Below are 27659 nucleotides of genomic sequence, written 5' to 3'. Positions count from 1 at the left end.
GTGCACAACTCGCCACAGCTGTAAGTACTCCCAGGCAACCCGCAGGCTGTTTGCAGAGAAGAAGCAGAACTGCCTGGTGGTAGCAGCAGGCGAGTGCTGCTTTCAACATGAGGAAAAACATCATTTTAATGTTGGTTGCAGTGTTGGGAGAAGTCTGTAGCACAGCAGAGAGGTGAGCTGCAGACCATGCACACAAGGTATGTGATGAAAGCCAGCTGTGCTGTTGGGCTCCATGGTCAGTCTTGTTGCTCTAAAGTTCACGTGAACGTGTCGCACTTTAATGATCTCCACCTCACTGTGGACTAGCAGAAAGGACAGAAGCCTTCAGTCATACATTTCATGCTTTATTTTTTTATGTTTTTAAAGCCTCATAGATGTTTCCTGCATCACTAAGAGGAGGAAGAGACACGAGAGGACCTTTTCTTTAGTTTGATCCCAAGGTGGGCTGATTTTCTGAATTTCCCAGGTTTTGCGTTTTGGTGTCAGCACACTTCTGTGCAGTACCAAGGCAGTTCAGACTCTCACCTATCAAACTAGGGCAGCTGCTGGGAGGGTCGCAGGTCTTTAGGTGAGGGAGGCTGTACCATGCAAATGCTAGGAGGCGTTGCATGACATACCAACATGTAGTGCAGTCATCTGAAGGTATGATAGCATTGTCCTAATCAGCCTTGGTGCAATACGCAATGCCTTTCCTTAGAAAGTTGGCTTTACATAAAACATCAATGAATATCAAACTTAGAATAGCTGCTACTAGCTAAGGAACCTCAAACTGTTCAGAATCATGCAGGAGTTATCTTCTTGTGAGGCCTGAGGATGTGTTTTTAGTCTTATGGGGAAAATTTCATGGGATCTATTGTAATAAAACAAACATGTATGTCCTTCAAAAAGAAAACATCAGGCATGTTTTAAGGTTGGGAAGTCTGTTCTACAGCATAGTGTGCCTAGAATTGTAGGTCAGATTCAGAGTGGCATCCTGTTTATCTTGTGCAAGGGGGTTGTCTTTTTTTTTTATTATTATAATTGGAGTTAATTATATTTACCTGCTATGTAATGTGCCTCGAGACTGTCCAGTGACCTGTTTGTTTAAAATCAGAAGTGATCAGATAATCTCAACTACTGCATTTTCACAGCTCAGTTTTGAGCCCAAAGATTTTTATACTAAAATATTTCTGTTCTTTCTGTTCTGTCATGATTCTAACAAGATGTACATTTAAGGAAATGTGGAAAAAACCTTAATGACCCCTTGATGAGGTTGGGTAAGAAACTCCTGTGACTCTTGCTCAGGCGCTCTGAATTAATTCTGAGAAGAGGAGGAAGGCACATTAATCAGACATCCTGTCTCCATCTGTGGTCACTGTCTGTTATCCTTTAGGGAAGTGGGGGAAAAATAAATGTATTCGGCGTTGGTGCAACCATGAAAATTCCTTTGCAACTCCAGCAGCTATTAGCTGAAGCACTGATGTGTGACATTTAGTTTTGGGAATTGTAACGCCAAGCTACCTTGCCCCTTTGACATCAGCTCATTTCACAAGAAGTCTTCCTCAGCTGCCCTGAGGGGATGAACCGTGCGGTCTCCTGGGGAGCTACAGAGTCCATACCTCTGTGGCAGCTGCTTCTGTGTGACACCACCCGCTCTAAGCTCTCTAAGAGGCTAGTTTGAGCATACATTATCTCATTTTAGGGACTAATGCCTCATTTTCTAAGACTGAGACTGTCCAGTCTTGCTACTAGCTCTGACTGTCCAAACAACGGGGAGGCCCCTTGAAGACACAGAGAAGTTGGTGCACACGTAGGTTAATTTTATGGTGGTTTTGCCCAGAAAACCTTGTGCTGAGAAGTTAGGTGATGGCCATTACACCAAGTTCCAATCTCTTTTCTTGTGAGCTTGTTCTTCCCTTTGTGAGTGGACAAAGCAAGGAGCAAGGCTCTTAGAGCAGCTTGTCAGCTTGTGTATGGTCTGCACCATGCCAGCGGTGTGACAGAGCCGACAGCAGCTCTCCTGCAGCTGCCTCGTGGCTTTGATCCCAGCTCCAGCCTGCACAGCTGCACTGTGCCACTCGCCTGGCCCCAGCTGCCCGGCCACAGCCACTGCCAGGACAGGGACGTGCAAACCGCACCTCTTCCCGAGTCTGGAGCAGAATGAACACGTTTATGTACCAGGCACTGATGAACATACACAGTTCTGAAAGATCCAGATGTCCCAAGCAGCTTTTTCAGGTGTCTAACAACATCTGACATTAAATGTTTCAAATTAAAAAGTACAGATCTAAAACATAAATTTTTGCTTTACGTGATGTGTGAGAGCAGAAGGATCTCATTTGGAAAAGACAAATAAATACGTACTCTCTTCAGATCATTAGCTAGTTCCCAGTATCTGTGTTTGCTTTTATTATTATTTATTTTTATTATTCTATTTATTTTTTTTTTTGCCCTACAGACTAAGGCATAAGATGGTGAATTGAAATCACTGCTCAAAGGGCAAGGGTAGGGCAAAACAAAGATGTTTCTAGGGTGGCTCATGAGCTGTCTGCTGTTCAGTGGAAAGGAAGCTCCTGCCACTAGTGTAGACTAATAAAAAGAGGATTATTCTGAGCAAATATGCACCCTACACACTGCTTAAAGCGCGCTGACCACTATGCAAAGTGGCCTTTTGCATCTGTCTGCAGTACAACCCACTCATGCGCCTTTTCATTACGAAACAGGACAATGCACTGCTGAAACTTCCCACACTAGCAGGGGTGGATTGGGAAATAAGTTCTGCAGGTTTTTTTTTTTTCTTCCCATAAATCACAAGCATCCCCTTCCACTGAAGAGAAAAAAACAACAAAACAACACTATTATTATTTCTCAAGAAAACATACACTTTGGATTTCTACCAAAATTAAGGTAGTGCTGTTGTTGTGTGGCAATAGCTCCAGTGTCTCCACCACCGCACCAGTACATGGGATGTGTTGTTACGACACTGGGCAGGGCTTTGGTTATTGGTATAATGCCACTGAGGTCTGAAGAGCTGTTTGGCATCACCTGAGCTCCAGTTCCCTGTAAGCAGAGCTGATGGCTTTTTCCAACCCTCCCCCCTTTTCATGACTTCAGTGGCTCTTGGCAGCAGGTTGCCCTTGGCTTCAGCACGCAGCTTCAGCGAGCTTCCCTGGGCAGAGGAAGCGAAGCTGCTTGTTGGGGAATCACTGCGTCTGTGCTTCTTGGCTGAATTATTTAGTGATGGTTATGGGTTGTGTGTACCTGGTTCGTTAATGCGTTGGTAACGAGCTGACCGATGTCAGCGTTTGCATTGCATGGATTAGCTGAAGTTTCATCAGGCTGCTGCAGTGGGAGGTTACATTAACCAAAACAGTCCAAAGACATATTTATAACCAGAGAGACTAACTGTAAGCTTCTGCAGAAGCTGGCAACAATCCTACAAGTTCCTTGTTGTTTTTGAAGCCTTTGGGTGATGGTTTCCATGCCATATCTATAAATACTTCCCTGACATTAACATTCTATGAAGGAAGAGGCTCCCTGGCACTAATTAGTTTGCAAGCTGTGATGAAAGTTATGTTCTGGTTGTCACTGCTTGCTTAATGTCAGACAGCTTGCATCTAAATGATTAGTGCTACGTTTCTCTTATGAAGACCTGCATTTCACTTCTGCATGTGTGAGGAAATAACTGTCCCTAGGTAGAGTTTGGCTTCTAATACACGCCCGGTACATTTTATTTTCCTGTTAAATGCTGCTGTGTGGTTTTGCTGCACTTGGCTGCTGTGCCAGGTGACTTTAGGGTAAGAACTGGAGAAGTCTGGACTGAAGGGAGGTGGTGGGTGATGTGCCGAGCCCCAGGACTGGTGCCAGCAGGCGCTGAGGGCTGTACTGCAGAGGCACAATCGCTTTTGTTTTCCCCTGGTCCTGCAGTGTAGTTGTTTCCTGCCAGGGCTTGTTTCAGTACTCATAGCTCTCCGCACAGTTCTCGTTCAGCTGCTTTAGCCAGGAGTAGAGCCGAGCCTTCATTTATTTCCCCACCTATTCCAATGGGGGAACAAGGCGCCAGCAGCCGCACTCATTGCTGAAGGCCTGTGGCTACCACAGCTGTATAGAGGAAGGAAGGGGGGGTCTCAGGTGGTGTTTCTGGAAGTGATTTAGATCCATGGGCATGCACACATAGTGATGAAATGGGGGCTTTAGGGAAAATATCCTGTCACTCATGAGTGTAAAAGCTGGGTTGTTCAGAAGTAAAAAAAACTTCCCTGGGTACTATGCCTGCTGCTGAAAATTAAAAGAAGGAATCCCTATCTCCAGCAACAATAAATATGCTTTCCAGCTTTTTGTTTGTCCAGCAAGCAAATGAAAAATTAGCTAGTAAGTGTATCAGAAAAAACTTGCTGATCTACTACTGAACAGACATTAGAATTGATCTATTGGTAGTGATTTATTCATATTACTATAAAGAGATTTTTTTATTTGCTATTCTGCTCACTAATTAGTGTCTGTATTTATTTAGTTACATTTATTATTACTTATTCTGTATGTAATGATCCACTTATTTATTTAGTTACTTTCAGAATTTCTGTAGTACTGTACTTAGCTGTACAACGGGGCTAACAGTGCTCCCTGTTTCATAGCTTTGTGGGCCTGGGTTTGTAAAAGATTGAATTTCATTTGAACGCCATCAGGTTAATGTCTCTTGTAAGAGAAAGTTTATTGTGGTCGATTTTGGTGTGATTTCGTTGGCTACTACACAACCTATTAACATCTGGTTTTGAAACTAGAACAAAGTGACTTGAATTCTCCTTGTCAGTTTTTATAGATGTTGAGGGTGCAGTGCTCAGGGGCAGGTACAGAAGTTCATTTATAGGGACAATACGGCTTTTGTGTTTCTATACTTCCTATAAAGAACACGCATTGCATTTGGCTCATAATTTCAGTTTATTATCAAAATGTGTTTATCAGATGACAAACCCAAAAAGCTAAAAGGAACATAGGTTTTCAAATGTACCTATTGTAGCAGTCATCTGAGGTATCTGCTACTTATTTTTGGAAATCTGTTTGCTTTGGTATACAAAGCAGTAAGTTCCTTTGCAATCTGCATGAGGATGTCCAACACGTGTCACTGCAGATTTAAAGCCTGTTACCTTCTTATTTAAAGCTCCGTTCTTGAAAGCAGCTCTGCAGCTTTACTATGTGAGGACTGACATTGATCAGAACATATACAGATTATGTGCAGGATCAAAACCCTAAATACTGAGGAAGTCAGCCTGAAAACTGTACTTGATGGTACACTTGCTGGTGTACTCCATCGAAGAGCTCTGTTTTGTAGACTCTGTCCTGTTGCCTAACACCATGCTTTAATCAAATTTCCCAGTTCTATGCAGATGCTGATAAAATATATTACAATACTTCAAGTCAGAAGTGTAGCTCAGATTTAAATATAAAAACTATGGTTTGTACATTGCTAGAAACTTTTAAAAAGACCAACTTTAGAGAAAACAAGAAAAAGCTTAGAAAACCGTGAAAGGGTCTTAGTCGCAATCTTACAGATTACATGTTCAAAAATTAATAAATTACCTACAATTTCAGTTTGGCTGGAAAGTACTAAATAAACTGTTGTAAATAGTGAGTTCAAATAATACACACTGGCATAATTAGTGAGAAATTAATTCCAGCAGGTCTTTGGACTCCTCTTTTATAAATGGTTTCAAGTAGAAATGAAAGCATTTGGTAGAACAGATTTATCCTAACAGCAGAGGGTACAAAGTCTGACACAGGATACCAACTGTTGTCTCATTATCATGTTATGATGTCTAAAACCATGCGTTACTTAATATTTTCTTCCTCTGCTTGATTGCAACTATGCATTCACCAACCAGTGGGAGATGATGCCTCGTACTTTGACATTTCAAAAAAACCAATACAATCCAAAGTGCCAGCGACCCATGGGCAACAGGATTAACTATGAGTGAAATGTTACTGTACGCTGTCAAGTGATTTAGATTCTGCAGGGTTCAGTGATAGGAAAAGCAGCTGGTTAGCTAGAACAGCTAACTGCTGCATTGGTATTAGTCCTTCATTTGAGAAATAGATTGATTTGATATGTGATTGTTTATGTTTGCCTGTTTACTAAGAATTACAGTGACTTTTGTAGAAGGTATCCAACAATTTTCTTCCCTCCTCTCCTTCTAAAAAGTAGTTCAAAATTTCTCTTCTTCTGGAAAGCTTCTTGAGATGCAAGGCTCGCAGCTCCGTTACCAAACTCGGCATTTTTTAGTAGGGTCCATGTAGTTTTTCGTGGTACATGAAAAGGCTTCAGAAAACTCCTGAGAGTTTTGCAATGATCCTATGACCCTTTAAAACAAAACAATATATCTTGGCATTTTTAATTCCCTTCATTTAAAAGCAAAAGCAAAACAAACAAGCAAACCAAATATCCACATTTCATAACGTTTCTCCCCCATCACTTCAAAAAACTGTGGGAAATGCATGTATTTCTCAGCTCTGACTGTTGGTTCCCTTTCACCTAAAGTGGTGGCTGTGTCTTCTCCCTCCAGTCTTACATTCCCTTTTGCAATCCCCAGAAATATAGGACCAGACCTTCCTCATTATGGGCTCTACAAAGACTTCCATTTATTTCTATACCAACAGCTTTACCGCCTGTTGTTTGTTTTCACTGAGATTTTTTTCATAGCTATCTTTTGTTGATAAGTTTCCCGCTAATGGGAAAACAAGACCCCGAGGTGGAGGAATATGGTATAATTTTTTAGTGAATATTCATTTACATTTTTACACCAACCAGATTTTAACTAATATCGTATTGCTTCTCTGGGCGTTTTCACAAATGTTCCAGTGAACAAGTTTCCTGGAAAAAAACCTCATACAAACAGCAGATCTCAAGTGAGTATGAGGACGTAGCAGCTAAAGTGGTTTTGTATTTGTAATTGTGAACATGTGTGAATGTAACTGAGAGGAGCTGCTCGTTCCTTCAGGAATGGAAATATAGCATGCACATGTCTATGCTAGAAAACAACTTCAGCTGCAAATGTCAAACGTAAATACTGATGCACATTGATTGTGGACCAGGAATTATTTGAGGGACTGCTCCTGTGAGTAATTTTTGGTTGTTCTGTGAATAATCATAATGATTACACTCAACAGAAACAGCAAGTGTCCGGAGAAATTGAGGTGAAGTTCAGCAGGTGACATCTGCAACGATTTGACAGGCTCCACAAGATCAAAAGCGAAAATATTTCCCAGCTGGTCTCAGCAGCAGTGCAGGAGGTAACTTTCTATTTTTTCGCCATTTTTCTGGGCTATGTATTTAAGTGATTTAGTAGGGTTTCACTGTTTAGTGGCCAAGAACTGCTAGAGTGCGAGTTCACCAGAAACAGAACAAGAAGTATTTTGGGTCTATTTGCATATGTTACAAACAAAAAGTGTACTGAAATGCTTTCTACTTCAGATCTCTTAGGTAGGCCTCATCCTGAAAATTGCCTCATGTTCTATGTTAGTATAGTTCCTCATTAATATTTGTGTAATTGGATATAAATTTTATAGCCTTTCATCCTGATGTAAAACAGCACAAGCATGATGTAATGTGCCCAAAATATACACAAATACAATTATGTGAAGATGCTGAACTGGTAAACTTCAGGGGACTCGTGCTTCATAGAAATTAGGTATGGAAGGAAGAGGCAAAGTTCTGCAGAACTGTGGTAGAGCCTCATGAGTGCCGTAGCTGAACTCAGCGGCTTGTAGGACTTGTGCACAAACTGCCTCTAGGAGAGGTCTGCGTATGGTATAAAAACCACCCACAGTGAAATGCCAGTCAAGGAGCAACTGTAGGAACAGTCACTGCTTTCACCAAATATTTAAGCATGTGGGATAAGCGAGAGAGTTCTTTGGTGAAAAGCCATTGAAAGAAAGATGCTGGAATTAATGCTTTGAATTATATCATGCAAAATCAGTTATTGCGCATGGGAGTCCTGGAGGTGATTCAAAGCAAACAGCTATACCACTAAAGAACAGGTTGTTCTGACTTAAAATGAAAAGATCCTAGTCTGGTCCTAATAATTCACACCGAACAGCCAAGTTTACGGTATGTCCCTCTTGAATTCAAGCTCACCTATTCTTGGGAAGGATAACTGACAATATGAGGCAGAAAACACACATTTGCTTATTGTACCAACACATACGGGTTTGTAAGTAATCTTCCACCAAAACCTCACTTCTGTTACTCTCGCAAGAGAAAACAAGTGGTGATTTTGTGTAGCTTTCTATATGCCTAAATCAACCCTGGTAAATGAAACCTAGCATTTTGTGCTGGATTTTATAATTCAGTAGCTAAAAGCTGTGTTGCACCTAGGGAATTACACTGAGGATTGTTATACATGCTGACCTGAATTTGCCTGGGCTGTGCACGTCAGTTTTGATGGAGTTGACAGCATATTCTGGTCTGTATGTTCCACACCATACCTACACACGTAACAAAAAAAAAAAAGCATTTGTTAGCAATAAGATTGTCCAGGATGAGTCCTGCTGTCATTTCACTATGAAATACTTAATATCTTGAGATTAAATTTCATTTTAGAACATACCAAAAGTACTTTTTTTTAAAAAAAAGAAAAAAAAAAAAAAAAAGATACAGTAAGCATCAAACAAAGGCAGTATGAAATACCTGTGCAAAATTCAGAAAAAACAACTGCTGATGGTTCATGTCAAGACCAGGAAGAAGCTTCTCTTTCCCATTCTTTTTCACATAATTTTCATAGGCCTGTAAGATGAATCGTGTAGCAATGTTACAACTTCTAGTCCATACAGTCAAAATGGAATGATGACAAGGAGGAACATCATGGAGTCTTTGACATAATTTATCATCAACTACCTTGGCCATCCATCTTATCACATGCAACCTTTATCCCTGTGCTCCCATCACAGGGATCCCCAACCCAGTGTCTGGGCCAGGTGTCCCTGCCTGCCTCTGGCAAAAATTATCTCCAAGACAATGAAGATGTGATCAGAGCATTCATTCCCCCTCCTCTTACTCATCTTTCCCTCCTACCCTCGTTCTTTCTCTTATGAGTTATTCTTGTTCCTTTTCTTCTCCAATAAGTTAAAAAAGTGTGGTAAGATGCTTCAAAAGTGGAAACAAAACCAAAAAACTCTTGATTCTACAGAACATGTGTGCTGGTCACAGTTTACTTTCCTCTCAAATGTTTATCAAAAAAATGAATATCATCTTATTTTGCTAATTATAGGGTTAGAATCTGAAATAATACACCTACAGTAAGATAGGCTTTCCTGTATACAGTGCAGAGCTCCAGGATCCCATTTTGCTAGCATAAAACTGATTGTGCAGGGAGAAGATCAGTTTTATCAACTATTAAATCAATCGTATCAATTAATAATGCTATATTATAAAAAATATTTTTTTCATTTTTAGCTATTTTTGATTTTTTAATGGACTAGGAATAAATGTATTTTTTTTCTAACAAATGCAGAAGACTTTAAAACTTTCCATAGTAATAAAAGCAGCATTCATGTTTCTCATGAAGACCACATGTCAAACAGTAAATTGTTAGCATGTTGCTACTTATAGAAAGATGCTGGCAAACTGGAGAAATGTTCTGACTGAAGACTGTGCCAAACTACAGCAAGAGGAAAGCCAATTGCACAAGTGCAAATTGAAGAACGAGTGGTTAACAGGTCTAGTGACAAGGCTCCTGTAATTTTAGTCAATCATAAGCTGAACAAGAGCCAACGGTGCCATGATACTGCAAAAAAAGGCAAATGTCATACTGGGATGTATAAACAGGAATGTCTTATACAAGTCACATGAAGTAATCCTTCCCCTGTACTTGGCACTGGCCAGGTCTCAGCTGGAGCACTCTGTCCAGTTTTGGGCACTGCACTTAAACTAAGATGTGGACCAACTGGAGAGAGTCCAGAAGAAAGCAGCAAGAATGAGCAGAGGTCTAACAAACATGACCTATGAGGAAAGATTGAAAGAACGGGGTTTGTTTAGTCTAAAGAGGAGAAGTCTGGGCCTTCGAGTATGTAATAGCCTTCAAGTATGTCAAAGGTTGCAGGAAAGGAAGGAATCGATGGCTCTGTGTTCCCACTGTTGGAAATAGAGATGTGACAGCACTCACACTGCAGTATGGAGGTGGAGGAACCTCCCTTACTGCAGGTTTGGCTCTTGGAAATGTTGGTTGTGCCTGCTGGGAGGGGGGACTGGGGGAGCTCTCAAGGTTCCTTCTTGTCTTTTTTTCTACTATTTATATGATGTCATAATAAGTATGGTTAGCCAATTCTATTTTTTAAATACTTCTGACTTTTTACTTTTTCTCTGCCTACGCCCATTCCTTTCAGAAAGAGAATGGCCTTTCATGGGTCCGTACTGCTCTGCTTTTTTGTTTGATTTTTAATGCACAAATGTTCTGATAGTTCAAGATAAGACTGATGTAGTATGCCATACCGATGCCTCTTTTAGTCTTCCAAGTCATTCTTTAAACTCTCCTTTATGATTGTATTTATGTATTTACCCTCAAACGTTTGTATTTCTAGCGGTGTAAGTGTTGCTGATGGCCTTGTTTGCAGAAGCTGTGATGTGTGAGTTGGCTCATGCATCCCAGCAGGCACTGCATGAGGAATGATAGCAGTCTAGCTGTCAAGTGTGGAGTATTTTGCTACAGAACAAGGTGTTCAGGGAAGGAGTGGAAGGACCATGTTATGACGGCCTGCACTGTCAGATTTATAAGTAAAAAGAAAATGGCCAGTAAAGGAAAGGAAAACCAAAATGCTTACAAGTCCCCCATGGAAGGCTTAATGCAAGGAATCCAGATGTCGCTGACATCTTTGGATATCTGTTTAGGGGACACCAGTCGCTTGTATGAGATGACATTTTGAGCAAGGAGTAGTGTTACACATAGGCAGAGACTGTTTATGGACAGAGCTTAGGAGGAAATAATTCTAGCCCTCCTTTCTGGCATGAAAAGGCTGGTGAAGGCAGACAGAGCTGCTCAACATCATCAGTTTAGCTAGGTGATGGTCCAAGAGTGGCACTGATTCATTGAATGGTTTCATTCTACAAAGTCCCTATTCACAGAAGAAAAAAAAGTTGAAAAAGATGCAGAGTGTGCTAGCAGTAAATAATATCTATCCTGAAACAATTAATAGGATGAAATACAACAGCTTGGTCCTATTCCTAACACAAAAAAAATGTTTCTTCTTCAAAGACTCTGAAATTCATTTTCTTAATGAATGATGGTTTTAGCTAAAATAGAAAAATGGATGCTTCTTACCCTATATGCTTGTCTAACTCCTCCGTTATCAGCAATGTTTTCTCCTAGGGTGTTGATTCCACTCAGCTGTAAAACAAAAAAAAAGAAATACAGTTTTCTGAAAGAAGAACTTATTCAGGGCCTCTAATGTCAAACTTTGTGCTTTATTCACTTTTAGAGGGGAGACTTCCCTTAAAATGTGAAGTTTTAGCAGAAGATTATGACAGTGTCTCTGAAAGTTATCTGCCTCCCTTGTCTCAAAATCCTTGCAGATACTCTTGTTTTCCCTAATCCTTTTCTTCCCCATCCAGGTAGCTTTCTAGTATCTCATATCTCTGTTACTCAGATTTTCTGATGCTTAGTCATTTGTTCATTCATTTTTCCTTTTTTCCCCATGTCTTTAACCATCATCTTATCACAGTTCCAGTTAGAAATGGGCAGAATCTGTCCGTAAATTAAATCTGAAGTCCAGATAGTTGAAATTATCAGTTAATATCAGTTAACAGACCTCAGCACATCTGCTAGGGAGTTGTTAAGTATTTTCCAGTATATTAGGCCAGTTAAGTAGCTCTTTGGTAGCAAGATGCATAGAAGATAACTATTTAGCTAATACTGTACTTGTAAAGCAGTGAAGTATCACTAAAGATGATGAATCTTTGGTAATAGAGAAACAGTAATTTTATTTTTAAGCAATTATACTTTTGACCTTTACCCTGGACCTTTGGCTACAATATTCAAAGCCGCAAAACTTAGCATCATCATTAGATTGAATATGATATGTGAAAAATGGCAGACAAATTTGCCAAAAAAATCTCTTTTATTTTTAATGGCTTCTCTGTCAGTCCCAGCAGTTTTAAAAAGAGATTTAGGAGATCCTCAGGGCAAGAACATTTTTCTTTTCCCTATTCTATATGAGGAATATATTGTCAGCCTCTAAGAAGACCACACAGTGGTAGTCAGAGAAGTACCTTCTTGTAAGCATTTTCTCAGTGGCCACCTAACTGTAGGAGGTCCCAGCCAAGAACTTTGTTCCTTACAGAAATAGGTGGTGGCACTGTGCAGTGCCCTGCACGGTTATCCAGTGAAGTCCAGAACAAACAAGGTGGGCGCTGAAGGTAACTGCTCTGCCACCATGCAATGCCAGTGAGCTGGGCTGCTTCCCTTCCTTACTGTGCCATGGTGACCCAGCAGCTGCCCAGGGACTTCCCTCTGGAAGGTGCAGGAGCATGAACTGAAAACTGTCCTGGCACACTGTGTGCCTCTGCCGACAGAATAAAGGCACCTCACCCAAAAATGATGGTTGAAATCTGCTGTCTGTGGCTTTGAAGAACACGCAGTGCCAACCTGCATCACTTACAGCCCTGTGGCACTACTGTGGGGGCACCGTGAGGATAATTAAGCTGTTTCTATATTATTTAAACTGGCTTGCATGTTAGAGGTAATGTGGGTGTGTTAGCAGAGCATTTGGTCATCCTCAAAATGACATGGTAAGGTATGAAGTGCTGTGCTATGGAGACAGAGCTGGCTCTTGCCTGTGGTGGCTTTGCAGCTTGCTTTCAGTAGGAACAGGACCGGTTTCCTGTTCGGCAAGAGGAATTCCCAAACAGCTCTTACCTGTTCCTTTGAGTTAATGTTCATCTTGCTGGGACACAAAACAGACCCGATCCTGCGAACTGTGCTCATGAAATTAGGGCTTCCAGACACAGCCATTACACTCTATGCCGAAAACACCTAATAGTTTTAACCCTGCAGAATGCTATAAATGCAGTTACATTCAGATTGGCTGCCTCTCCTAAGTCTGCATTTCATCTTTTCCTCGTAGTCCTACTGTACTCTGGTTCTCCTCAGGCCTTATTGCTTTGTAGTCTGCATGTTTATTTTCAGGAAAGAGCAAGAAAATTGTGAGAGAAAGAAAGCAGCAGGGAGGATCTGTTTTTATGGGAGTATACATTATTTGCACACCAAGCTTTAAAGAAATGAGGATCAAACTTGTAAGGTATTTTTTGTTTGTTTGTTTGCCCTTGTAAAGAATAGCCTTTGAGGGTCTACAAAGGCTTCTAGGGTAACTATTCCTAGGACTGACAGAACATAAATCCTGCCTCTTTCAGCACAACTGGTGTACGCGTGGAGTTTTACCATTATCTTTAACAGTCTCTTACTGTTTTCCCTCTTTTCTTTTTGAGGTGTAGGGGGTGACACTGTTGGCCATATGCCAAGAGACTATTTATGTGGAAAAGGGTTTGCACATGTAGGACCGAAGATTTTGTGTTCCCTCATTACAAACAACATTGGTAGTTACAAATCAATGCAACGTACCTGCTGTCCCCCTGCTAGGTCCCATGAGAAGTTTCCATACTGGTACACCATACACTGGGACAGCTCCTTAAAATTGCGTGCTGATTCTTCAGTCCACCAGTCTACGAGGTCTCCATTCTCATTAAAATTTCTGCCTGTAACAATGTTTTAGCAGAATTAGCAGGAAAAGAGGTTTTTTGATGCACTAAGATGGGTAGTAAATAATTACAATCACACGTGCAATAAATAAATTTCTGTAATGAAGAAGTCATACAGATGATGCTCTTAATTTTCCTTTTTTTTCTAAACCAACTATATTTCAGCTAAAGAATAAAACAAACTAATCCAGACTGAATTAGAAGGTTGGATTAAGGCTCTCTGAGGAAGTCTGGCATAGTTCTGACCTGTGATTGATGCTGGATTGATCCTGTGTGTAAAGCTTTCCACATACTCTAAGTTTTGTAACTAGAAGCTCAGTAACTTACCATTGTCATCAAAACCATGCGTGATTTCGTGACCGATGACCATGCCTATGCCACCGTAATTCAGAGATTTGGGCTGAGATGCACTGAAGAAAGGGGGCTGTAAAATGCCAGCAGGAAAGACTGCAAAAAAAGCCAACATGATTAAGGTACTGCCTCATTATGCCATGTGTACGGTGTGAACAGGCCATTTTAGCAGGCTGCAAACAAAGTCACGCTGTTCCCTCAGGTTTACCAGCAAAAGTAATTTTATTTACATGTGGTAATGGCTGTAGGGAAGTAGAAACAGATCAGCGGGACCATTCCCCTTCCTCCCCAAGCTTAGGGTAAAGCAAAACTGGTCTTTAAACACTTGCATATTCATGATCAGATTTACTTTAAGCATTTGTCATGGTTTTTCTTTGCAAAGGAGCAGCTGTACTTTTCCAGCTTACAGCATTTAGCACTCTCAGACTCTTGTAGCATTATTAAATAGACCTTGCAACATCATGAAAGATGGGTGGGTGTTCCCCTAGAATGAATAAATTATTCGATCATAGCCCCCACCAGAAATCAATCTCAGAGGAATTTGTTCTTCCTTTGAAAATATCAGTAACTCCCACTAGAATAATAATAATAAAAGGCCATGAGAGCAGTGAAAGAACTGGAACAAGGAGCTTCTTTTCACCCACTTCTAAGTTTATTTTTTTACACTTTTAAGAAATAGCTTAGTAAAAATAAATAATCTTGCAATTGTGGTATTTTTGAAAATGAACACTTGTTCTTGTGTTTCAGTGTAAATCCCAGTACAGTTCTAGGGATTTCTTACAAGAGGAGAAAGAACCATGAGAAAATTGAAAAATAATGGGTTAGAAAAGAAACCATTTCTTCTGCCCTGTGTAAGCTGCTGCCTGCTGTCAAGGTAATTCTGTTGTTGTTACTTTGGCATGTAATTAAAGAGCTGAATGTTTCAATGTTTGTTAGTATCAGAAAATGCTGGTAGTAAAGACAAGAGTGTAAATGCTACACTGTGTGATGGGCCGTTTTATTGGCTGGTAAAACAGCAATATCTGGAGTACAGCATCAGCAGGCTAGTCTTTTTTTTTTTTTTGAAGATTACTGCTAGCAATACATTTCCTCAGAATGATAGGCATCGGTCCTGCTGGCTTGAAACACAGCTGTAACTCCTCTGGAGCTCAGTGTGTCCTTCAGTTGAAAACCCATGGATATCTTCCCTTCCTGGAGGCAGGCAGTTCCCCAGGACTTTGAGTTCAGAATAATTAACACCCTGTCACCTCATCTAGTTTTAGAATAAAATGTCAGAATTTAAAGATTTTTTTTTCATTTCATCCTTCTGAAAACAAGTTATTCCCCAACTTCTGCTACATAACACAGTGGATAGCTCTTCTTCCTCTAGCGGGATACATTTCAAGCTGATGGAACAGCAGGAATCAGCCATAAAATGCATAAAACTCCTTCCTAGAGGTTATTTTTTAAAGAATAGAATTGCTAATCTAATTTGGACATCACTCTAAAGATCAGACTACTTTAATTATCCACACATGCCATAGCTGAAAGATGAAGTAAGAATTTATGGCTCAGATTAACAGCCATCACCTTCAGTCTTCCAAACCAGGATTTGTTTTCTACAAATTATTGAGCAAAACAATTTCTAACAAGGCCTTCTGAGCAGATTTTTCTGCTTAATATCCAGTAATACGTTCAAAATGCTCACTTAGCTTTACCACCTACCAAAATGACTGTACTGTCTTGCCGTCCTTAGTACTGGTAGGGAGCTCTTCTGTGCTGTGATTCGTAACTAGATCTTTAACTGCTATGGATAAGGCAGCTGGTGAGAGATTTTCTGAGGAAAGTTTGTCTTTTGGGAAGTGCTGATTTCATTAAGCCTCAAATGTTTTGTTCCAGCAGCCACAATTAGTTTTACTTGGAGAAAGTGGTGACAGTCCTGTAGGATTGCCGTGTGCCTGGGATGTAAGGCAGCTCTGAACAAGGAGCGTATATTCCAGGAGTAAGCTGCTGGATCTGTGCTCAGGACAGCTCACGTGAGGCTGCATTCCTGGAGTCTCTTCCTAGCAGTGGATCTGACAGCTGTATATGGGAAAGTGCAGGAGATAAGGACACAGAAGCTGAGAATAAGCTGTTTTCTGTACTAACGCTTTCCTGTCTGAATCTCAAGCTTCTGTCCTTGTTCTGCACGTGATTCAAAACATGAGGAGGTGAAAAACTCTATGGCCACTGATCTCAAGCAATGAAACCTCTGAGCTTGCTCTACTGAGATCCTTCTACAGCCCCCATTTCATTTACAACTTTTAAAATACATGCAAATATATGTATATATGTAATTTAGCCATTAAAAATATATCCAGGTAGTAAGCTCGTAAACCTTACCTATCTGATTCCTACTTGCAGAATAAAAGGCATTGACAACAGCAGCTCCACTTATCCACCTAGGAACAAGAGAAGAATAAAGGTTAGAATTTCAGTTCTCAGTGGCAGAGACAGTGATTATAGGTACAAACCTAGAAATGGAAATCACAGGATCTCAGCATACACGAGGTTTGAAGGCAGTTTTGGAGACTGATGAATCCAGTGCCTTGCTTACAGCCTGGTCAACTAGAGAAAGTTGCTCAGGATGAGCATAGAACCATAGAATGGTTTGGGCTGGGAGGGACCTTAAAGCCCATCTAATTCTGTCCCCTGCCGTGGGCAGGGACCTCTCCCACCAGACCAGGTTGCTCAAAGTCCTGTCCAGCCTGGCGTTGAACACCCTCAGGGATGGGGCAGCCCCAGCTTCTCTGGGCAGACTGTGCCAGTGCCTTACCACCCTTATTGTTAGAAAAAAAAAAAAAAAGTTTTTTCTTAGATATAAGTGGAATTTGTTGTGTAGCAGTTTGTATTCATTGTCTTTTGTTCTGTCACCAAACACCAGTGAGGAGCCAGCTCCATCTGCTTTACTCCTGCACATCAGGTATCTCCTGTCACCCTGCTGCCATTTCTCCTTGCAGCTAAACAATCCCAGTGCTCTCAGCCTCTCATCATATTTGAGATGCTCCAATCCCTTAACCATTTTTGTAGTCCTTCCCTTAGTTATCCAAACTGCTTAATGATGATACTTGGTTTGTGTTTTCATTTCTGCTCTTTCTGCAGGACTGTACAGGCAAACTTTTCCATGAAAAAACAAACAAACAAACACAAATGCAAGCAAACAAAAAACTATCAAACAAACAAAAAAAACAACACTAAAACATAGAAAAGAAGGTCATAATAATATCTAAGCACTTGGGGACGATGTAATTTTTTTTTAAAGACAATTTACTTAACAGGATTTTTGCATTGCTTATCATCGTCATATATCCAGATATATCAAGTACCAGATTAGAAACTATTGCAGTTTTCACTTTATCACACTTCCTTGAGGAATGAAGTCACATGCAAAATCATCATGGGATCTGTGGCAAGGCTTAATTCACAGTCTGATAGGTTAACTTCAGTAATAACTCCTTTCCTTGCTCTTAGCCTTTTGGTCCATCTCAAAACACAGGAAACAATGGAAGTACAAGCATGGTTTGATTTACAGAGCCAAGGAGCAAAACCAAGAAATACACAGGCTGATGGTTTTTGAATTCTTCTTAGGAGATGAAAATTCTTCTTAGAGAGAGAAAATTCTTCTTTTCTCTCGTTTCATATGTTCTTACTGCTCGTTGCACATGTATTAGCATGTGCAGCTGTATGTGCTTTACCTGGTTCTATGGGCTTGAGTTGTGTCTCATATTAGCACGGTTATGGGAGGTAGTCTTTGATCTGGGAACTGATAGGACTAGAAAAGTAAAACTGAAGTCTTGCATCTCTGGCTCTGATTGAGAGCTGAGGGCTGTAGTGGCTTATAGGCTATGAGTTCTTAGGATGATTTGTAATAAACGAGTTTTTCCTTTACATTAGCAGTTAAGCCTGACCCTGACAGTTTTATTATACTTAATAAATAGTACCTGACAGTACACTGAAAGTTTTTCATAGGAGACTTTGGACTAAGAGAGTGAAGTTGTAAATGATTTATTTGGTAACTGTATTGCACAACCAGTCAAAAGCTATGAACTGTATCCCAACAGTGGCTATTACTCAATGAACTGAAAATTAACTTGCAGAATAAATGATACCTATCAGGAGATGATCACATGATCACTCGTGGCTGATATTAAAAACCTCAGCTATAAGGTTGATGATCACTTCCAGGCTCACTTTAGGTAATTTTTGAATGCAATTAGGTTTGGTAATTATGGTAGTTACTCTTAACTAATATACTCTTACGGGAACAAAACAGGAGTTGTGCTAAATTAAGGAGAAGTAATTCAACAAGCAAAGTTCAAACAAAGTTTGAAGTTAAAATAAAAAAAAGTGAGATAGCTGTTAGGTAGAACATACGTTTACAGTTAATAACATGTAAATATTGAAGAGAAAAAGCAATATTTGGTACTATTTATTTAAATAATGATTATATTTCTGAAAAACCTCTGACAGAGTATTTGGAAATTTCATAACACCCATTCATAATAGGTGTGAAGTATACGTCATCTTCTGAAAATGTAAAAGTTTGAAGATGTGAGATGATTTGTTTTGTTTTTCTTAAAAAAAAAAATGTGGAACAGCACTGTGAAAATGATAAAATAATTAAAAATAGAAAGACAATCATATAATAATTCAGCTAAGTACCTTTAGAAGTCATATGGTCTCATGTGAAGGTAATTAGATCAGGTTGCTTATAGGCTTGTCCATTCAGGACTGGAGTATATCCAAGGACGGAGACCAAACAGTCTCTCTGGGTCTTAAGGTGAAAAGTTTTTCCTAATATCTAGTCAATATTTTTCATATTCTAATTTGTGTCTGTTCTCACTCATCCTATCACTGTGCATCTCCAAGATGCATCAGGCTTCTCTGTATCACTTCCAGTTAGGCAGTTGAAGACAGCAGTAAAACCCCTCCTTTGTCTTCTCAAGACTGAACAAAAACAGTTCTCTTATCCTCTCCTCTACACAAATCCATCTCTGCAGCCCATATTCAAATGAACAGTCCTGCAAAGTTCGCATAGCCTATGGTGACCACAGTCTTTTTTCTGATTTAGCTTAATTAATTTTTAAATGGGTCAGAGCTGAGGCAGGAGGAGTAGCCAGCACAGCTAGGGAATGTTCTGTGTCAGTCTTTTAGTACATCTACATCAGTATTTTAATTCAGAGCATGAGAACATCTCTGAAGTAAATTCCTGCTCATCTTCGTTTAATCATGCCTTGTTTGGCATTGCACAGCAGTCTCTGAGCAACAGAAATAAAACACATGGGGATGAAATTCATCTTTCAGATGAACTTAATTGAAAAGCTGCTCTCCAGGAGTCCACTTAATCCGCTCCAGGAGCTGAGAGACCAGAGTAGACCTACTCCAGAATACCTAACCTTCCACACCATCCCCCAAGTTTCATCGCCCTTCTCGATAATGTAGGTTCAGCCTTTGAGAAGATAGCAGTGCCCTCCTACTGCCTCTCTCAATGGGGGAAAATTTGCAGGAAGGTCAATAAAGCATTGATGATTACCCTCCAACCAAGTACTTCCTCCTGCGGAGATTGGGTGAAAACCTATATATGGTATTTTGAAGTACTTACTCCTCTTTGTCCACCTTTTCTCTGAGCTTTTTCAGTCTTTTCTTCTGGGTAAATACTAAATTTTGAATAATGTTTTCAAAGTATTCTTCTTCTTTGAAGTTCAACTAAAAAGAAAGAGGAGAAAATACTTAGTGGCCGTGTTACTGATTTGCAGTTAAAGACAGATAGAGCTGGAAAATCTAGTCTTCAGTGTTATAATCTAAGCAATGCATTTCTAAGAGTATTTTTTATCTAGGGTTCAAGTATGGTTCGCAGTTCTCTGCTACATCACTGAGTTGATACTGTAGCCGGATATATGTCAGTGGCTGTATAATCTTTACCAGAGATCTTTATTCCCTCTTTATATGTTTCAAACTAAATTGAGCATTTGTTGGTTTTGACCCTAATTTCTGGGAGTCGCCTGCTTGAAACCAGTATCTGCCAGCCTAGTAAGCTGCAATTCTTCCTTGGAAAGAATGCATAAACAAGGTTTAAACTGTGTTTTAAAACCATACTCTAATTATTTTTCAAAATTAAAATTTCACCTTCTAAGGTAAATTCTGTGTGAACATACAGAATCACAGAATTTCTAGGTTGGAAGAGACCTCAGGATCATCGAGTCCAACCTCTGATCTAACGCTAACAGTCCCCACTAAACCATATCCCTAAGCATACATGGATGTTGATATGCTAATGGAGTTATTCTTAAAATGAACCTGCATCATAAAAGAATACCGAGGACACGTTTGCAGTGAGAAAGCTCAGATGCAGTTTAAATTATACAGGTTGTCCACATGGTACTTCAGGGACTGATTCCCATTCATGGCTAGGCAGGTGCAGTTACTAAGTTAAGTGTACCTGCATCCACGTCAACCAGTGTTAAGTCAATCTGTGGCAGATTTCAATATACTTGAGTGAACACCATTGTCTCTATATTTTATTCTAGCATAATTCCTCTAGAATGTATACGTTCCCTTGAAATACCATCAAGTACACATTGCCATCGGTTCTGGATCAGCTGCACCACACTGAACTTTAATACATTCTTACTTACTCCTGTGCAACTCAAGACAAGATTGAGTTATTCTGTGCAGATGCGTATGATTTGGCTTGGCTAAGAAGACAAAACCACAATTTCTCTCTTAAGACCTTTTTCTAATTATGCTGCCTATTGTGGATACTTACCTCCTGGTACTCACTATTCAGCTTATTGTCATCAGTCATGATCTCATCTGGATAACCGATCCTCTCTCTAATTGCTGTTGCCTAGGGAAAAGATAATTTGATATCCTTAGCCATCAATCATGAATTAGGTAATAAGTGTAGTATGGAAGCAACTGCAGAAAACCCAGAACTTCAATTATATAGTTTTTGTACATTTCTTTAATCACTGAAATCACAGTGAGGTTTATGGTTAATTATAAGCATGGAAAATTCCAGAAAATGTATTGCTCCTTCTTTTATAAGTAAACCTAGAGAAGTGTGCACAAGACAAGCAAACATACTCCAGCTATGTTTTTGAGCTGAAAATCTGGTTTAAAAAATAGTAGATAACCCAAAATATTTGTCATACTTTACAATGTTAAAATTGAAATGAAGTTCATGACTGGAAGTTTTTTAACTTCAGTATGTTATAGGAAATCACATTTACAAATTTTCAGAACCTCAGCTTCAGTCTGTATCCAAATTTCTTAACTAGCTCCCACATCTACATTGGAGTGTAATGTTTTATTAAATGTTCCCAAATTTTGGCAATTATAACTCTTGAACAAAGTCTTTTAACTTGAACTTTACTCGGTTTCACTTGATAGTTAAATATTGATTTACATGTATATTTGATGACAATGCCAGATCAATTAAAAAAAAAAAAAAAAAAAAAGAAAAAAGAAATGATTATAGTAGCTACTACTACCTTTAAAAGAGAACTCACTGAAGGTGTCCAGTCTATGATTTGACTTTTTGTTCTTATACTATTGCACATTTAAGATTTAACTTACTTTTTGCTCTGCTTTCTTCTTGGTTTCTAGATCCATCCATGTGATTTCATCTAAGGTTTTTATAAAAACATCACGTATATCTGCAATCATTTCCTCAACCTTGGAAGAAAACATTAGTCTGTTACATAGCCACATAAAATGATCACGTTATTTTTCCACAGTGGTAGTTTGTTTATTACAGTCTTGTTTTTCCTGCAGTAGCTGCTGAAGTGTGTGGACCACACTCAAAATCTGGAGGTCAAGTTAAGGCGTACTTTTGGCCTGTCCTATGGGAGGAAAGGGAATGGGCATGAGCTCACAAAACAATACAAATTATTTGGGTAACTAAAAATCTGTCAGATATCCATCTGTGGGATGTTATGCATCTGATGAAATTATTTTATACGTGTCTACCACAAGAAATGGTGTATCTTAAGCTTGGATTACAGTAGGAGTGATAGGAAGGAACTAAGGCTTTTCAGGTTAATTTTCAGCAATGTTCTCTGTGACCAAAAGCAAACAGAAATAACCGATACGCGATTATCCCTGTGCCTCGTGTTGGCAGGACGTGAACTAGCATCAGTCCCAAAGACAAGCAGGGACTGTTGGTTCTAGGATGGCACATGGGTTAAGTTTGCGGAAAGCCTTACCACATGTTTACTGTCTCCAGCAAATGCTTCCTCTACGTATAACCGTCCCACTGCATTTTCCATGTTGCCGTTGACATAGTTTGCACAGCGCCGCCAAACAGCAGTTTCTGATGTTGTGCCATAAAGTGCCTGCCAAACACAAACACCAGATAAAACAGTGACATCTGGGCCTGCATAGGACAGAGAACAGTGACTGACTGGTGGATGTGCGTTTCAGAGGAGCCTAAATCAATGTATTTAATTCATGTTTGTATTTACCACAGTTAAGTGGACTCACTCTGTAAAAGGAACATCCTTCACAGTCTGAGGAAATATAAAAGTCATTAGCAATATTCTTTATCCTTTCAATGTATAAAAGGTAGAGAGAAGACACTACTCTAAAAGCCAAGAATAGGAGAGGTCCAACTACAACACTATAGGGAACACAGTCTTTCCTCTTTAAATAAATCTTGGAAGAAAAGAAAGATACTGATGTGATACTTGGGCAGGAGTAATAGTATCCTGAGGATAAGTATTAAACTAGTGCCATGGTACTGCTCTGCATGCTTTCCATGGAGCTTACGGAGGGTAGGTCTGCTAGAAGGGCCCAATTCTGAACAAATGTTAAAGGACAGACTGATAATTTGGCCTTGGGATGGAGAACAAAGCAAGTCATTTAGAGTGACAGCATAGCCCCTCAGTAACACAGGTAGGCCCTTCTAAATGTGCAGTCTAGTAATCTCTTGAGATCTTTTTGCTGATTTTTTAAGGAAGTGGCTGCAGATCCATTGATTGTTCTGCTAGGACACTGGCACTTTCTGTAGGACATTTTAAGTGCTCTGTATTTAAAACAAATGGAATTTTGAATTAGTAAGTGACCAATTAGCCACACAATGCAGAGAAAAATAGTATGGGAGATTTAGGGAATGACAGAACAGTCCTAACATTTATATCTGAAAGCAAACTTAACAAGACAAATGCTAGTTTATTTTCACTATGTTTAGCTGTGAAGTTAAACATAGTGAATACGTTTAACAGCTATATTATATCATGTATTATTAATTCATTAGTAGAAAAGTTTACATTTTTGTATATAGACAACGGCAAAGCCCCTTTCTATTGTTTCAAACTTAGACATTTTTCTAAATAAAGCTTCCTCAGTGAAGTGCTAAGATGTAGTGCTGGATGTTTATAGAGTTCAAAAAGTAGTATTCCTTGATGATGCAGACTAAGCAACTACGAAGCTTCATATTATAATGATTTTAAAGAGCAGTAACAAAAGAAATAAATGATGAATAGACTACTGTGTTCAGATATATAAAACTGAACAAACTAAATGTCCATTGACTGCCTCCAGTAATTATTCCTTTTTTTCCCCCTTTTTTTTGGTAACAAGCAGAATCTCCTTAAAATGCTGCATATGTGTGTGAAAGTGTTTCCTTTCTCACTAACAGATAAAACAAAATGGCCTTAATCTTTCTTAATGGAGCTCAGCAAACTTTCAAAGCAGAAAGTTCAACTGGGGAAACAGAGAAGATTTCTATTTCCAATCTGTGGGATTGCTCAGCGTTTCCTTAAAAGCACTAAAATATCTGCAAGATCAAATGACTGAAAACAAGACTGGGCTCACATTGTTTGGCTGAATCTATTACATTAAATGCTGAAGAGTTTCTAACAAGTCGATGAAAACTGTAGAGCAATTGTTTGCAAATGAATATGACTGTTACCAAAATGACCATATCATAAAGGGATTAATTTAGATTTGGAAATAACAGAGACCAAGTACCAGAACAGTGCTTTTCAGACCCACTTCAGCTATTGAGCATATGTCATATAAATGATGCATACACTCCAGCAGGAGCTTCAGCAAACAAATTTGGCTTTTGTGCACAAAATTCAAAATACATTAATTTTTTATACAGGAAGGACATAAAAAGAGAGATGAATTTCTGCACCTTACGGAAAGCATTCCTTGTGTCTTTGTAGTTACGGCTTAGGCTGTTTACCAGATCCATTACAAATCGCCAGGCCATGTAATTTTGAAGTTCTCTGTGTAATAAAACAATAATAATAAGCTGGTAATGTTTTTAGGCTTCTGAGATTTACTGTAAATAAAATGCAGATTACAAAAATACCTAACATACCTACCTTGGAGTATACTTATTAAGAATAGACTTCAGCTTGGTAAGGTATTCTGGATCATAAACAACCACATCTTCTGTATTCTCAACTTTAATTTGTACAGTTGACATTATATTATTTATGAATTTTGACCAGTTGAATACCTGGAAAAGGAATATGCATTATTATATGGTTAAATCCTGAAAAAAGAATATTTAGCTATTTTAAAAAATATGTTTGTACAACACAAATGCTCTGAGTTTAGTTCTCCTAATAGCTTCACCACTTGTAAATGGTGTATAATAGTAACTGATCTGAGATAATTTATATCCACTGTGCTCTAAAATCCCATTAATATATGGTGGTATTTAGCAGAAAGAGTCCAGATACAGTTTTGTTTTCAGTCTTACACAATTAAAAATGTTATGGCACTTTCCATTTAGCCTGGAAAAGCAGATTTTTTTTAAAGTAAAATTTCAATTGCCTTCTTGCTATATTTGGCTATGAACTCCTAAATCAAACCATGACTAAAATCTTTATTTTTCAATATGGTACGGGCACTAAGAAATTCATGGTATACATGACAATACATTCTCAAGCATATGGTAAGGGCTTTCTCTGAAGTACACTGAAGTCCATAAAATGATTTATTTTAATAGGCTTTAAAACAGACCCATTAAACACCCAGTCTGTAACAAATTTTCCTCTGTATGCTGTAGTACAAGATACTGAAAAATGAAATGGATTTGATAGCAGATCTGTTAGCATCTGATAGCAGCGTGCTGTGGCAGACAAATCTACTTGTCTTCATTTGCATGGTACTGCTTGAGACAGATCCCTCAGGCTGCGGTCCTTTGGGCAGTATGGTGTTATATGGTTCTTTATGGTTTCCCTATTTGATATGGTTATATGGCGTTATGGTTCTTTTGACAGGAAAGCTTTACTGGAAGAGATAACGTCTTTTATCAGACAAACTCTGTAGCTGAGGAAAGTAGATAAGCTTTCAGGAATAGATCTCTTCAGGTTTGAAAGAGAAGCAGCAAACTTCCAGCTAATTTTAGGAATAATTGCTGTACTATCCTTAGACCATTACAACAACACGACCAACTCCCATCATGTGTCTTTTGTGCATTTTTGGATAAATTTAGAGCAGATGATTATTGCTGATCTGCAGTGCTCCCCGGGAACTAAAAATAACCAGGGCAATACCATTCTGTGAGCAAGAGAAGTTAGTTTCTGACATTATGATTGCATTCTGACAGTAATGGTAACTGTTCAAAGGAAGATCTGTGGGAAAAGGTAAATTATGAAACAGATTAAGCTAGGCAGAATGGAACTGCCATATAATTTAAAGTTGAAGAATCTAAAGTCAATAAAAATAGCAGAGACTATGAAACTGTGTTAGTAATAACAGTGTTTCCTAGCACCTCGCTGGCCTCAGAAGACTCAGTAACACGCTGCTGCCAGTCAGACCACAGCGCTTTCCATCAGTGAGCCTCCTTGTCTGCATGCAGGGCTCTGAAGTGGAAGTCGCTTATCACAAACACGTTCGTGTCTGGTAAGACATGATGCTATCGGGAAGGCTCACCCGTGTATCAAATCTTTCGATACTCTTTAGCTGGACTTTGTGGTTACTTGAATTAAAGGCTGTACTGTGGGAACGGCGCATAGCTAAGGACAGGAGAAAATTCAGAGCTGAAACGTCTTGGGGGAGCTACAGTGGGAGGAATGGGGAGAATTTTCCTGGTATGTAGTCATGCCATCCTGGGCTTCTTTCTGCATGGTTTGGGAGCCCATCTGACAGAGGAAATGGTGGAAAACCAGGACTTTTTGTTCTGAATGTGTAGCTCTGGATAAACAGTGAGGGTCTGAACAGTCACACACAATAGTGCAACATATTTGAATGGACTGGTGCCTGCATTTTTTCCCATCTCATAGTGATGTGGAGGGGCAAGGCCTGCCTTCAAATTTGCAGGAACAGCGGGTACAGAAGCAAAAACTTTTACATATATTTTAATGTCAGCAGACTTTTAGGTAATACACTGTGCAATTCAAATATCTTGTTTAATTTCAGATGTGTCTAAGCTCAAGAAAGAAATGCATTTAAAGAAAAATTTGTCAGGCATTATCATTTAATCTCATCAGCCATAAATTAGAGGTTAAAAAAACAGATTATTTATCACTCACCGTATGATTGATTTCCAATGAAAAGTTGTTTTGGAGTTGTGCCAGTGTCATTTTATTATACAGCAGAAGTGGATCGTTTCTGTCTTCAGATTTTGTTGTTGCCTATCAAAGTTAATCATGAGATTAATCGTTACTACATAAATTGAGTCAGTTCACAGGAATTTTGCTAAGTAGAAGTAAAAAGAAAAAAAATCTGGCTTAACACATTACTGTGCGAAGTTTGCATAGCTGTGAAGCATCTCGTGTAGATACGCAGGAGCTAAACCTTGGGAGAAGGGAGTCAAGGAAAGGTATTTGTAGAGTATAAGGTGGCCTGTGGTAGGAACACAGCGTGTGCGTTCTGATCAGCATGTACGTGCTGGCTAACATATTCCTTCTGGAGCCACTGTAGGATGGGAGGCATAACTCACTCAAGCTTCACATTAGTCTAGGCAATCTGGTTTTGTACCGGTGTGGTGTTAAGAATGTGCATACATTAATACCGTAATGGAAAGACTGCATTAGGCCGTTTGTTACAGACAATAAAACTGCCTCGCTGCCAGAGAACTGTGTCTGCAGCGGTGCTTTATGAGGAGACTTTATCCCTGGAGTCTCTAGACAGGAAATGTCAGCATTGAGGTCTCTGGGATTAGGGTACAGACAATGTAAATTAGGGAGAGGAAAAAAAACCCACAGGACTCAGTAGTATTGTCTCCAAACTACTCCCTTGGTCTCTGATTTCTGTCTTGAACATGTTTCTGTTGTTTTCCTCAAACAGCACTGTGTTCCTTGCCTGGATGCTTCTAATGTGCATTCCTGCATCCCTTTTAGTGTGGACGTAACTTGTGACAGCATCAGCACTCAGCCTCCCCGTACTCAAGCCCCTTTTCACTTTGACTTTTTTTTGATGGCAAGGAGAGAACATGCAGGTACACAAGTGACTGTGGGGAAAGAGTGATTTTGTGATCCATGAAAATAATTAATGGGAGAATCCGTATCACTACTGCCTGGAGTACTCCACTTGACTCAGTCAGGGGCAGGAACAGTAGCTTCAACTTATTTCAAGTCTTTTTCAAAAGTAAGTCATGCCAATTCTGATT

At 39.4% G+C, this 27659-nt stretch overlaps 1 protein-coding gene and 1 long non-coding RNA gene across 7 annotated transcripts in view; one reads left to right on the top strand and one right to left on the bottom strand.

The window, feature by feature from the left end:
- The first annotated feature begins 31 nt into the window (after nt 1-31).
- LOC113844491 (uncharacterized) lies at nt 32-27659 on the top strand. Of its 2 annotated transcripts, none has more exons than XR_003499196.3 (3): nt 32-197; nt 7141-7263; nt 27338-27659. It is a non-coding gene; the product is annotated as an uncharacterized lncRNA (long non-coding RNA). The 2 variants fall into 2 exon arrangements; XR_005268032.2 differs by lacking the exon at nt 27338-27659 and adding an exon at nt 14816-14976.
- MME (membrane metalloendopeptidase) overlaps nt 4899-27659 on the bottom strand; it is a 39453-nt gene continuing 16692 nt past the window's right edge. For all 5 annotated transcript variants that reach the window (XM_021275193.4, XM_005023675.6, XM_027464550.3 and 2 more), the window contains exons 10-23: nt 26581-26682; nt 24421-24557; nt 24228-24321; nt 22294-22422; nt 21665-21763; nt 20853-20933; nt 19689-19792; nt 16430-16488; nt 14045-14164; nt 13581-13714; nt 11286-11351; nt 8660-8755; nt 8381-8457; nt 4899-6333 (exon numbers count right to left, since the gene is read on the bottom strand). In XM_021275193.4, the coding sequence (XP_021130868.3) occupies nt 6234-6333; nt 8381-8457; nt 8660-8755; nt 11286-11351; nt 13581-13714; nt 14045-14164; nt 16430-16488; nt 19689-19792; nt 20853-20933; nt 21665-21763; nt 22294-22422; nt 24228-24321; nt 24421-24557; nt 26581-26682 (1398 nt within the window). In that variant the 3' untranslated portion in view covers nt 4899-6233. The remainder of the gene's footprint in view (nt 6334-8380; nt 8458-8659; nt 8756-11285; nt 11352-13580; nt 13715-14044; nt 14165-16429; nt 16489-19688; nt 19793-20852; nt 20934-21664; nt 21764-22293; nt 22423-24227; nt 24322-24420; nt 24558-26580; nt 26683-27659) is intronic.

This window comes from Anas platyrhynchos, chromosome 9 (assembly GCF_047663525.1).
Source record: "Anas platyrhynchos isolate ZD024472 breed Pekin duck chromosome 9, IASCAAS_PekinDuck_T2T, whole genome shotgun sequence".
Taxonomy (NCBI): Eukaryota; Metazoa; Chordata; class Aves; order Anseriformes; family Anatidae; genus Anas; species Anas platyrhynchos.
This window is presented reverse-complemented; position numbering and strand designations above follow the sequence as displayed.